Below are 13,806 nucleotides of genomic sequence, written 5' to 3'. Positions count from 1 at the left end.
CTGTGAAAACTCCGTCAAGATATTCTGAGCTTTTCAAAGATCAGGAAATAATGAAACATGAAATATAAAAACCAGCTGCCATCGTGAGCCTGAAGCTTCTCTGATGGTTTTTATCTTTCTTACGTTAGTTAAGACAAACTTTCAACCCTGAATGTAATCCAGCTGAGTCTTTGGAAGAATCTGGAGATTTGAAGGTGAATGTCAATGTTTTTGCCGCAATCATCGTGAAGTCATCTCAATCAGGACAAGTGAATCATTGGTGTTTGATGCAACGTGTTAATACGACGAAACAGAGAGGAGATATAAGATGATATTAAAATAAATCTGTGAACGGGACTGGTGGTACGATGGCGAACTCACTTGTTTTGGTGTGTTGTCAACATGTAAATGTATCCATCTCTCCATCTTCACTGCATGAGAAGTTTTCCTGCTGTGTTTAATAGATAAACCAGTTTGTGTAAAAGAGCACGTCGTCTGCATACAGTTTGACGCATGTTGGAGCCGCGGCCATGAACACATCGCCATCGTGCTCCTTTGAATAAAATGAAAGTCAACAGTATTTTTTCCATATCTTTGAGATGTGTGAACTTTCTGTCCAGAGAGCAGGAGGTTTGAATACGAGATCTTTAGGTGTTCCTCTTAAAACACGACAAGTGAAATATTCCACGTGGCTGCTTGTGCTGAGTGAGAGTGCTGCATTCGTGTTCATCACATGAACTAAATTACAATAAGCTGATAATTTATTTTGAAAGTACAGCTACTGTCAGTGTGCTCGGTAGAGAGGAGAACATGGGAGGAGGACAGAGAAAAAACTCAAAGGAAGGAAAAGAGAAAATCTTTCATCTAGTCATCCTGTTGAAACCAGCTGACAGTCCAGTTCACAGCCCCCGAGCCACAGTTTGAGACCCAGAACCTGAATTGTTCACATCGTCGTCTTCTGCTGATGTCAAACATGTCCACACAAAGCAACTGGAGCAGCTCATCAAACCACAAATCCCATTTTCACACCAGTTTTCTGCTTCACATTCACATGATTTGGTCTCATTCTGGAGGAGGATTTGAACCTGATCAACAGGAATCTGAAAGTTTTATAATTAATGAGCTGAAACACCAGAATGGACCTTCAGCAGTGAAACTGATGGAGGTCAAGTGGCATGATTTTATCCACCGGGTGTTCACTCTCTTCCTCGCCTCCCTTTCTTTCTCAGCTGCCACATGTGTTGTTTTACCCATCTCTTTGTCTGTCAGGCTCTGCCTTCAGTCACATGACCTCCGTCCATTCTGGTAACTTTCATCTGTCCAGTTTCTCTTCTTTCCTTCCTTGTCGCTCTATAAATCTCTCTTAGGTTCTTTCTGTTGACTGAGACCTCCACCCTCATCTCCTCTCTAGCTACCACATGTAAGTCTTGGTCGTATCGATCTGACTCCCCCCTGCCTCCCCCTCCCTCTCTCCCTCCTCTTTGTCGTCTTTGTCCTTCTCGGCCTCGCTCTCCCACAGCGTGATGAGCGGCGGGTATAGCTCGTTCAGAGGGATGGACGTGGCGTGCTGGATGTACTTCTTCAACGAGTGTCCGCAGGACTTGTGCTGCTGCACGCGGCGGCTCATATAGACCACCAGCAGCGCCATGATGGACAGAGCGAACATGGAGCCCATGACTGCAGCCAACGCCACGCCGCTGTGCCGCGACGCCACCATCTCCACCGAGAAATCCGCCTCCTTCGTGGTGACGTTCAAACAGGAAGTGTGGACAGGGGATGAGGGGGAGGAGGAGGAGGGGATGATGGGGGTGGGGTAGGAGCTGGGAGAGAAAGAGGGAGGGGAGGACAACACGGTGAGGCATACACGGTACTCTGTAGCAGGAAGAAGGTGAGTCAGATTATACTCCTGAACGTCAACTGGAACCTATGAGAGAGGGGGAGACGGGGGGAGGAAGGGCAGAGAGAGAGAGATTATTCTACAGAGCTGATGACATCACCTCCTGTCCAGCCTCAATACCACCAGTTTCTATAAGTGACACTTGACTGTCCCACTGTTCCTACAGACAGTAAAGTAACCGCAGGTGGCTGCAGAGTGGGCAGTTGTGTTCACCTTGGTGGTGTAGCTGATCTGAGGGCTGTCGATGTGCACGGTGGCGCTGATCCAGCGGGGCAGAGGCAGGGGGGGGGTCCTGCTGATTCTGACCCGCAGATGAAGATCCTCCGCTGGGATCCAACTTCCACTCCAACACCACTGACTGAGCGTGAACCACCTGCACAGGAAACAGGAAACGTCAGTCTGGAGTAAACGGTGGATTACTGACACGAAGCCGTAATAAAACCAAGCGGGCACCTTAGCCAGAACCACCAGAGAGGTTGCAGGCCTGGACGAGTTTCCCAGCCAGGGCTGCTCACTGCTGGGCTTCCCCCCAGCCGACCACCAGCCCACAGAGTCCACGAACACTGAGACGCTCCTGGTGTCGGCTCCCTCGGCGTTCCACGCTACACAGGTGTACACACCTGAGAAGGGAGGGGCTGCTTTCAAATCCTCAGTAAATATCTGAACGTGAATCGTGAACGTTACAGCAGAAGAAGAAGAAGAGGAAGAAGGACACAACGCGACATCAAACATCTGGTCGAACATGACCTTGCCACAGGCGGCGCCACCTGCAGACTGACACTGACCTGCGTCGGACGGCTTTGCATGTTCGATCAGCAACGCTCCAGGCTCCGACGCGCGATGCTTCTTCTTCTTCTTCCTGCTTGGACCACGCCCCTCCTCTGATATGATTGGTGCAGCCATGGCCTCCGAGCTCACCTGACCCGCAGAGAAGAAACAGATCAAAGACTGACCTCATCAGGCAGAGGCTGCTGATAACATCACCAGAAACTTCTTCCATCTTTAATGGATATCTGACAGCTGACAGATGGGGAGTCTGCAGTTCGTGGCTCACGTTTCTCAAAAATACCAAAATAAAATTACTTTAATATAAATGAGCACAAGCTGCAGAATAAGTTTGACATAAAAACAAGAATCTGGTGCAGAGAAAAGTTTTCTGAACAGTGTGTACTCAGATACGTCCTGGTTTTTTATTTCCAGCTTTACTGAGTGAACATAGTGTGCGTTTGTTTTGGTCTGTTCCTGTCCTCTCATGACAGTGAAGGTCGTATATGTGACCTTGGGCTTGTTTTCAGTTTGTCTGGAGCTAAATGAATCAGTAACCATCGTGGCGCTGAAGGAGCCGTCAGTCTGCCTCAAGAGGGAGAAACAAGTTTAATGTGGAGCTGAAAGTTACTGAGATGATGTTAGTTTGAAAGAAGCTGCAGATTTTGTTCACACTAATGACCTGACGGTGGACACCTGCCCAACGGGCTTCATGTGGGAAAGGTCACTGACGTGTGTGTGGTGATGTGTGGTGGTGTTCCTTGGCCTCGGCCCTGCACACATTGTGAAAATGATACTTCAATATTCAATATTCCACTCTCTCTCAAAATTCAGATGCCGGAGTTTCACTGAACACATCACCTGTAAACCTCATAGCAAGAGGGTTCCAGGTTCCAATCCCGGTCTGGGCCCTTCTATGTGGAGTTTGCATGTTCTCCCTGTGCCTGCGTGGGTTTTCTCCGGGTTCTCCGGCTTCCTCCCACAATACCAAAAACATGCACATTAGGTTAATTGGCTGCTCTACACTGCCCCCTAGGTGTGAGTGTGAGAGTGTGTGGTTGTCTGTCTTTGTGTGTTGGCCCTGTTGAACCCCGCCTCTCGCCCGTAGTCAGCTGGGATAGGCTCCAGCTCCCCCGCGACCCTGACGGATAAGCGGTATAGAAAATGGATGGATGGATGGACATCACCTGTAAATCAATCTACCTGGGACCTGGTAAATAAAGCGAGCTTGGAAAAGCAGGGAATTAAGTCACCTGACTTAAAAGAACAACAAACAGTCGGGTCAGATACGACTGTGAGGCAGCCCAAGAGGTCAAACTTATATCGATCGCATATCGATCATGTACTGATCGCGTATCAATCGCGTATCGATTGTGTATTGATGTATCAATTCAACAGACTCTTACTGACATAAATGACATTTAAAAAGCTGGAACCAGCAAGTGTGTGACTTTTTTGAAAAATGCACACATACTCGTGACTCCACCCACCTTGTCTCCAGTGGGCGTCACCCAGTAGAACTGGGGGGCGGGGTCAGCATCTGCCCAGCACTCCAGTGCGACTGGCTGCCCGGCGCTGACATTCATGGCAGGTGGGAAGGAGTGAGGCAAGATGTGAGGGAGGCAGCTGTTGGTCCCGCCTCCATCACCCTCAGCCCCACCCCACCCCATTGCCACCACCTCCTGCAGCTCACGACCAATCAGGTGAGGTGGGGAGGAGCAGAGGGTGACGGAGGACTCCAGCAACTTGAGATGTGATTGGTTGCCAAGGTGAGGCCCCCAGGAGGAGAGACAGTCACATCGCAGGGGGTTCGAGTGAAGCGACACCTCCTCCAGGGAGGGGAGGGAGGAGAGGAGGTCTCCTGAGAGGAGGCTGAGCTGGTTACTGTGGAGCAGGAGAGTCCGGAGGGAGGACAGCTCACTGAGGGGGGGAGGAGAAGAAGAGAGGAAGTGAAAAACAAAGAGAAGACGAAGAATGAGGGATGAGGAAACGGAAGGAGGAGATGAGGAGAGGAGAAGAAGAAGATGAACAATGAAAAGAAGCAAGAAATGATGAGAAGAAGAATCAAAGTGTGAAAGAAGAAAAGGGGTGGATGTCATCTTGTTTTCTCTCATTCGCTCATCTGTGAAATTTGTGGAGAGCTCAGAAACTGTGGGACACCTGAAGGCCTGCGGGTCAATGTAGGACAGTCGTGGGTTGGTGCACATCTCCAGTTTGGCGATTTCTGGAAGGTTGTGGAAAGCTGCTCGCTCCACCATCAGCATCTCCTCCATGTTGTTCAGACTGAAGCCAAAACAAGACACGACCGCGATTACAACACTGAAATAAGACTGTGTGCTTAATATCAACGTTTATCCACATTACAGTTAGACTGAATCTGTCCAGCAGATGGAGCTGTTTCTCACTCCAGGGAGTTAAGAAATAAATACACCAGCAACACAACCGAGCCAGGAGACACCCAATCCCAAAGGACTTGAACTGGGACATCTCTGCTTGTTCTCACACTGACCTGAGCTCCTCCAGGTGCTGAAGGTTCTGGAAATCCCCCTGCTGGACTCGGATGATCGGGTTCTTGTTCAGATCCAGGAACTTCAGGTTTGGGAGCACGCTCAGAGCATCACGAGGAACAGACCTACCAGGAGAACAGAGTCACAGTGATAGAAGCTTCCAGAGTTTAAGGGGAATTGAACCAGGGGGAGCACTCACCTCAGCTGGTTGTCATAGAAGGACAAACTCTCCAGGTAGTCGAGGCCAAGGAAGGCAGCAGAGGGGACAGAGGCCAATCCCATCCCAGCCAGCACCAGGCTGTGGAGGCGGGACAGAGGCAGGAAGTTCTTCTCCTCCAGACCCAGGATGGGGTTTTCCCCAATCATCAGGATCTCCAGCGATGGCAAGGACTCAAACCAATGACTATTGATGGCCACCAGCCGGTTGGAGTTCAGGTGGAGCCTACAAGGCCAAGCAGAGGGAAAGAAAATGTGAGTGCAATGACTGATGGATAACATACGGCAGAGACTACAACCACTGGGTGGGTTGAAGAACACTGAAGAATATAAAACATGCAGAAGGTTCTGCCATCGCTGTCCCTTAGGCAGATTTAGTGGACATTTAGGGTTCTTGTGCTCACTGAAGAGTTCCTGTGCGTCACTGAGTTCTAGTAGTCCACGAACGTGTGGATCTGAGGCTTTGATGGTCCTTTAGGAGATCAGTTATGGGGCTCTTGAGTTCTTTTAGGTGATCAGTGGCCTTTAACTGCAATCTACTGATCATTTTCAGGAGGTTTAATCATTTCATTGGTCCTTTATTGAGTTGTTGCAGAGGACGTTCTAGGGTTCTAATGGTCTTGGTTTAAATTTTGTTGAAATAACAAAGTGGGAGATGGACAGAAGAAGAAGAAGTTACCGCAGCAGGTTGGTAAGACCAGCAAAGGCTTTGGGTCCAATGGAGGAGATTTGGTTGTGGTTGATGTAGAGCTCCTCCAGACTGGACAGGTTCCTCAGACTGAAGTCCTCCAGCTCCTCAATGTGGTTCTCCTCAAGGTACAGAGTCACCAACTGGCCCAGAGAGGAGAGACCCATGGAGCTCACCTTGACAGACAAACAGAGAAACCTTCATGGATCTGCTCTGTATACAATGAGACGGACACGAACACAAACTGCTGACACAAAGATGGAAAGATTTCCTTTCAGTGGAGCTAAGAGGAGCCTCTCCACATGGTATACGTTTCACTGTCCCACTGAGCTCGGTGGGGAGCCAAGAACCAGGGGGGGAGGTTTGTCATGTGACCAGTGGATTAAAACGTGTGTGTCACCTGTGTGAAGTGGTTCTGTGATAGGTCCAGCTCTGTCAGGTTGGCCAGACTCTGCAGCTCAGTAGTGATGGAGGAGATGTTGTTGCTCTGCAGCAGCAGCACCTGAAACACGTCAACATGATCAGCACTCGGCCCTGCAGATTAGAACATCTTAGACAATACAGCAGAACATGCCAGTCAGGACTGTTACCGTTAGAGACCACTGAACCGTGTCCTCTAACTGTCCAACCACCAAACCCAGAGGAGAGGAGCTCAGAGTCCATCAGAATGTCCATCTGAGCCTCCTGAGCATGGAAACCTTATCACAATAGCAAGTGTTTTAAAGACTTTTTGCCCTCTTAGGCCACCCTGTGTATTTGGTTTAGGTTGCTGGAGTTTAATGCAGCGTTTGGAGAAGCCTGGAGACAACACTCAGGGTTACACAGGTCCCAGCTCCTCCATATTGTCCTATCAACCTGAGGCTCTCAGCATACATCACCAACTGCAAGACTAATGATGTGTTCATGTCTGCTGTAATTATCAGTTTTCTACTTAAAAAATAAATTGTTCACGTCAACATTCAAGTCAAAATTACAGCAGAAGCTCTGGTGTATCAGTTAATGAAAGCGAACAAACATGGCCGCCCGTCAGTCGGTTTACTCTCGTCTCATTTCGGGGTCACAGCCACCTGCGTGTCACATGAAATGTTGGCTGGGACCCTCTGCAGGTGGAGTTCATTGCAGTCGACCGTCCTGGCCTGGTGATACACGGACTGGGGGGTGTACCAGGGCCTCGTCTCGCACACACACTGCAGAGGACACAGCACAGCGCCACCTACAGGACACAACACATAAACACACCCGAGTTTAAAACTCAAGACTCGCATTTATCTTCACAGGTCAGTCATGATGCGTCCACCTGCCCTCTAGAACTTTAGTTTTACCTTGACTGGCCCCGCCCACTCCTGCACACACTGATGATGTCACCAGGGACAGGAAGAGAGTGAAAAGCACTGCACATCCCATGGTGCACTGGGGTTGGAGCAGAGAGGATGTGTTGGTTAAACTGTGACTCCAGAGGGTCAGAGGCAGGCGAGTCACACCTACAGCAGGATGGAAACAGACAGGAAGTGATGTCGTTATCCTTCTGATGACAGAAATGCACACCTTGGTGCCTCTCTGTACGTTACGTCAAGAATTTCCCTCCAGGGATTAATAAAGGAATTCTGATTCTGATTCTGATTGGTTATCCGCTTCAGGTTAGTCTGTAGAACCCACACACATACACACACTCTCACACTCACTCTCACACACACTCACACACACACTCTCACACTCATACACACAAACTCACACACTCTCTCTCACACACACACACTCTCACACACACACTCACACACACATTCATACACTCACACACACACACACTCTCACACAATCTCACACACACACCCCCACACACACACACACACTGCAGGGCAGGAAATGGGGACAACTTGCTTCTGGTGCTATGGCAACCAGCCAGGAAGTGACATGAGAGGACAGGGCACGAGTGACTTCTGAACCGCTCTGTGATTGGCCGAGCCGGTTCTCAGGTGTGTTGTGACATGGAAAAGTTGCACACAGCACACAGCAGCTCGCTGTGAGACTTCACCTGAAGGTACACACACGTGTCAGTGCTGTCAGATCACGCACACTCGGGCTTTGTTGTTGCTGGTGGCTTTTTGTCAGACTGAACTGCGAGCCTCGTCAGAGTAAAGTCAGACAGAATTAATCGTCTGCCGGCTGACGGAGGCCACACGTGTCCACTGGCACACGCGTGATCCTGTTCTCAGTGGGTTCAGTTACATTCGGACTATCACAGCCCGTGTGAGGACCAGGTCCTCCACGGAGGACAATCCCTCCAATTACACAAACAGCTCTCAGACCAGACGGAGGCGGTCGCCCTGATGTCATCACGCTGTGCGAGTCGACATCGAGTCGAGTTCAGACTCACCTGATCCGACTCACCGACTCACGAGCCCTGAGGGGTTCAGGGTCTGAGTCCAGCTCAGCAGCCAACGGTCCTCATGAATGTGGACGGAAAACCTGAAACCTCCTCCACAACAACAGCCTGAATGGGGTTCATCATGTGAACACACCTCCCCCCACCCCTTCCCCCCCCCCCCCCCCCCCCCCCCCCCCTTCTGCTGAGCAGATGGAATATTGATGAGATGATATTAATTATTTAACGAGATGGGGGCGTCTCGTTAAGAGTCCTGCTGAAGAAGCTGTGACTGGAGGAGCAGGAGACATTAGTTAAATCAGCAGTCAGACACACACACACACACACACACACACTCACAGGAAACAGATACACTGCTGGACTTCCTCAGTCAGAAAAAATTTTCAGAATAAAATCTGTTTGAGCCGACTGATCTTAGTCCTGTCGTGTTGACACGTTCTGATGAATTTCACCTGTTTACCTCTGAAACCTCGTGCTAAGTTTGAAATCTAATTTCAAATTACAAATGAATAAATAAATAAATTTGAACATCACTGAGTTAATATTCAAACTACAAGATGTGATCTGATCCACAAGTTTAAAGCACTTAAGACAAAATCCGCGACTGGATTGTGACTTCAGGGACGCGAGCTGAACGTATGGAGGAAAATAACACAGTGAGTTCACTTTTAAGGTTAGGAAGAGTGACTGCATAAAGCTGAGCAGTTGTTACCATGGAAACCTTCAGGATGAAAACCTTGACTGAAGTGAAGAAACTCTGTGACCCACTTTATCCTCTCTTCATCCCAGAGTCTGATTACACAACAACAACAAGTGAACTCAACCAACTGTCTGCAAGGAGAGGAGACAAGGAGAGGAGACAAGGAGAGGACGCACAGAGAGGAGACATGGAGCGGAGACAAGGAGAGGAGACAAGGAGAGGAGGCATGGAGAGGAAACATGGAGAGGAGACAAGGACAGGAGACAAGGAGAGGACGCACAGAGAGGAGACATGGAGAGGAGACAAGGAGAGGAGACAAGGAGAGGAGGCATGGAGAGGAGACATGGAGCGGACACATGGAGAGGAGACAAGGAGAGGAGACAAGGAGAGGAAACATGGAGAGGAGACATGGAGTGGACACATGGAGAGGAGACAAGGAGAGGAGGCATGGAGAGGAAACATGGAGAGGAGACAAGGAGAGGAGACAAGGAGAGGAGACATGGAGAGGAGACAAGGAGAGGACACACAGAGAGGAGACATGGAGCGGAGACAAGGAGAGGAGACAAGGAGAGGAGGCATGGAGAGGAAACATGGAGAGGAGACAAGGACAGGAGACAAGGAGAGGACGCACAGAGAGGAGACATGGAGAGGAGACAAGGAGAGGAGACAAGGAGAGGAGGCATGGAGAGGAAACATGGAGAGGAGACAAGGAGAGGAGACAAGGAGAGGAGACATGGAGAGGAGACAAGGAGAGGACACACAGAGAGGAGACATGGAGCGGAGACAAGGAGAGGAGACAAGGAGAGGAGGCATGGAGAGGAAACATGGAGAGGAGACAAGGACAGGAGACAAGGAGAGGAGACAAGGAGAGGAAACATGGAGAGGAGACATGGAGTGGACACATGGAGAGGAGGCAGGGACAGGAGACAAGGAGAGGACGCACAGAGAGGAGACATGGAGAGGAGACAAGGAGAGGAGACAAGGAGAGGAGGCATGGAGAGGAGACAAGGAGAGGAGGCATGGGGAGGAGGCAGGGGGAGGAGACATGGAGAGGAGGCATGGAGAGGAAACATGGAGAGGAGACAAGGAGAGGAGACAAGGAGAGGAGACATGGACAGGAGACAAGGAGAGGAGACATGGAGAGGAGACAAGGAGAGGAAACAGGGAGAGGAGGCAGGGGGAGGAGACAAGGAGAGGAGACAAGGAGAGGAAACACGAAGAGGGGACATGGAGAGGAGACATGGAGAGGAGGCATGGGGAGGAGGCAGGGGGAGGAGACATGGAGAGGAGACAAGGAGAGGAGACATGGACAGGAGACAAGGAGAGGAGACATAGAGCGGACACATGGAGAGGAGACATGGAGAGGAGACAAGGAGAGGAAACAGGGAGAGGAGGCAGGGGGAGGAGACAAGGAGAGGAGACAAGGAGAGGAAACAGGGAGAGGAGGCAGGGGGAGGAGACAAGGAGAGGAGGCAGGGGGAGGAGACATGGAGCAGCACAGAGACTTGTCCTGTCCTGCCGGGACATTTAGTCTCAACAGGCTCCGGATACACTGTGGACTGCTACGCCTAACAAGCTCCAGGTTCTGTCCACATCTCTGTCCTCCAGAGCTCATCAGTCACCTGCTAAACCAAAACGCCAGCCAGCACCACAAACACAGCTGAGAGGTCAGGTTCAGTGACTGAGCTGAGGTGAAGCCGTGCTAATGGCTAACAGCAGCTAGCAGCTAGCTGTCTCTCAGCGTCCGTGACTTAAAGTATGCCGAACTTTAAGACTTAATCTCATTTAAATACCTGAGTTAAGCGCAGTCATTGTGAACAGGCCAATCAGCTGCAGAGAAACTTTCTGTGCCACACTTTCAACACCTTTCTGCTGTGAAAGTGCACATTGGAACTGTAGGTCTGATGGAGACTGGCTCACTTTTGGAGCCTGCCCCAAGTGGCTGTTTGAAGAACTGCAGCGGTTGTGCAGCGGCTTCATTTTTCTGCTCCTGTTCTGTACTTGTGTCGTCACACTGATGATGTTTTAATGAGTTTTGTGTTTTCTGAAGCTGCAGCAGGTTTCTCTCTCTTTCGACTTCCTGAACGTTTCCTCAGCAGCTGCAGACACCGGAAGTCCTGTTATCAGGGAGTGCAGGCTGTGTTGGGTCGTAAACCTAAACATACTCACAACACAGTCAGCCCCCACTTCACAGGTGATCTGCAGCTCGTGCTCTGGTGTCACACTGATTTTATTTCATTTAAACCAGCCGGATGATGCGTTCTGGGACGGTCGTATTTATGATCTTCCCACATAAACGCAACGGTCTCGCTTTTACAGCGGAAATCCTCGTGGCGTGCGGCGCGCTCCTCTCAGTGTGTGTGTGTGTGTGTGTGTGTGTGTGTGCCGGAGGACAGACGCCGCTGTTCTCACCTCGCCTCCTCCACCCGCAGCTCCTCCTGCCCCGCCGCTCCGCTCCGCGCCGCAGCGGCACCGCGGGCCGGTGGAAACGCACGCAGGGTCCTGCAGCAGCGGGAGGACGTCCGGTTTATTCAGCTTCTCGTCATCCAGATGAGGACGAACTGAGTCCCGCTGCTGCCGCTTTTACCCGAGGCTTCCCTCCCTCCTCCACCCTCTCCTGTCCTCCGTCAGGTCCGCAGCAGCTGACTTCGAATCAGCCAATGGAGTTTATAGGCCACTGGGTGACGCACCAATCAGAGCTCGGATGCTGCGTAGAGGTGATGGAGGGGTGGGGTGGCGGCGGGAGTCTGATAACATGACGTAATGCTCCAGATTCTCCCAGTGACTCTGAATGTCTCCCTGCTCTGTCCCTCACATGCTGACTTCATGCTCTGAACACAAGACTGAACTGGACTCTGACTGAACCGGGTCCTGAGCTGCTAATGTTCTGAGCTGATAAACTGCTGCCTCACTGTGACTTGACTGAGCGGCAGTCTGTATTAAACTTGTGATGCTTTCAGGTCGTGAAGGAATTCGCAGAACAGGCTAACAGAAGTTGAGCAAACCAGGCATCATGGCGGTAATAAAAACGGTTCCTGAGCAACGTGGTGTTTCTGTTTCTACTTTTCAAACTGTGTTTACTGTCAGGCTAACAGGCTCACTGGATGGAGACCGAATCTTTACCAAATCAGGAAACTGACAGGACAGACTGTCCGTAAACGTGTGACAGTCTGAGTCATGTGACAGACAGGACGACCCCATGACATCACTGATGTGTTGATGTCATCGGTGATGTCACACAGATCCAGTAAATCTTCAGTGTGAGTCAATGTTACTGTACAAGCGATGAAGATGAGGATGACCACACTGAGGTGAAGCGTGGATCCCGATTCTTCCCAGTGTCAGCTGGTGGACACACAGTGGACGCAGGACACTGGACTCCAAGACGGTTTTAGCTTCCAGGTGTTATGGCCCACTGCACATGCTCAGTGGTGTTTGTCCTGCCAGCTTGGAGACTTGTTTAAAAACACACAGCTGATCCCAGAGCAGCGCAGGAGGACCGGCCTTAGAAACCAGTGGATGCCTGGACGAGAACGTGTCTCATGTCCTTCAGCTGGACGTCAGGGCCTGCAAACATCAGATGGGACTTTACCGCCAGACGAAACAATGAGACGGCTGTCTCACAGGATGGACAGACGTGTCCTGTCTTTCAGAGTCGAGACGTCGGCTGAAGTTCGCTGAGCAGCTTCACACCAAACTAAATGAAACTGTTTTCTTTAAAAATCTTTTCAACATGTCGTGTCTAATTCGTGGCACAATTCAAACAGGATTAAAAGATGATTTCCTGTCTAACTTGGACAGGGGGACTTCGCCTCTCCATGTGAGCGAGAGACACAACTGAGCATGTGCAGTAGACAAACCTGCTCAGTGACCAAGTTCTGATTTAACATCAGATCAGTCTCAGAGTCCATAATGCAAAGCTTTTTTATCTGTACGTGTGTGTCAGTCTGTACTCCCACTGTGTGTGTGTGTGTGTGTCACGGAAGATAACACACACACACACACACAGACTGATGTGTGTGTCTGTGTGCTTTCCTGTCTGAGTGAAAACAATCCTTTTGCCTCTGCAATCCGGCTTAGTTTGGATTAACACTGAAGTAAACATTCACTCCCATCAGGAGAGTGTGTGTGTGTGTGTGTGTGTGCGTTGTGGTGGGAAGACACACAGGAGTGTGACATTACAATATAAACATCATTCAAGCACAGTCGGAGTGTAGCCTCTCTGTTCTCCCACGGCCCCTGAACTGCACACCAGATGGTCCAATATTAACTCCCGTCAACATGGACCGTCCAATCACAGCTGAGCGTACAACGTTTGGAGTCAAGTGTCTTCATCAAGCGGAGGCCCTGACAGCCTTAGCAACGGTAACTAAGGGAGGGAGGGAGGGTCAACATGGAAACCCATTGGTTGCTGTAGAGCCTCCAGAAACAAACTGATGACCGTGTCGACGTCTGTGGATCTGCAGCTCCTGTCAGGTTTGCGCTTCCACGGAGTCAGTCTGAGAGAAGAAGCTGAAACACCGAGCTGAAACAGCGCGAGCGCCGAGACGACACGCTCTGCTCAGGAAACTGCAGTGACGCCTGGTGGCCGCGAGCAGAACTACAACAACAAACAGCTTCAAACGAGTTTTCTGACGTCAGCAGTCAAGCAACATGAAGTATTTTCATTCA

General features: G+C 50.3%; 1 protein-coding gene across 1 annotated transcript; it reads right to left on the bottom strand.

Moving 5' to 3' along the window:
• Positions 1–718: 718 nt before the first annotated feature.
• Positions 719–11,412, bottom strand: si:ch211-180f4.1 (uncharacterized protein LOC100144405 homolog). The gene is made up of 14 exons (XM_046395692.1): positions 10,929–11,412; positions 7,375–7,533; positions 7,120–7,265; positions 6,453–6,554; positions 6,044–6,228; positions 5,348–5,590; positions 5,151–5,273; positions 4,802–4,924; positions 4,132–4,561; positions 2,662–2,794; positions 2,330–2,496; positions 2,215–2,249; positions 2,090–2,168; positions 719–1,903 (listed from the first exon to the last, which is right to left on the bottom strand). The coding sequence occupies exons 1-14, from the start codon at positions 11,113–11,115 to the stop codon at positions 1,391–1,393; spliced, it is 2,625 nt and encodes an 874-aa protein (XP_046251648.1). The 5' UTR covers positions 11,116–11,412; the 3' UTR covers positions 719–1,390.
• Between the last annotated feature and the right edge of the window lie 2,394 nt (positions 11,413–13,806).

The sequence above is a fragment of the Scatophagus argus genome, chromosome 8, assembly GCF_020382885.2.
Source record: "Scatophagus argus isolate fScaArg1 chromosome 8, fScaArg1.pri, whole genome shotgun sequence".
In the NCBI taxonomy this organism is placed as follows: Eukaryota; Metazoa; Chordata; class Actinopteri; family Scatophagidae; genus Scatophagus; species Scatophagus argus.
Note: the sequence above shows the minus strand (reverse complement) of the source record. Positions and strands in the feature narration are given on the sequence as shown.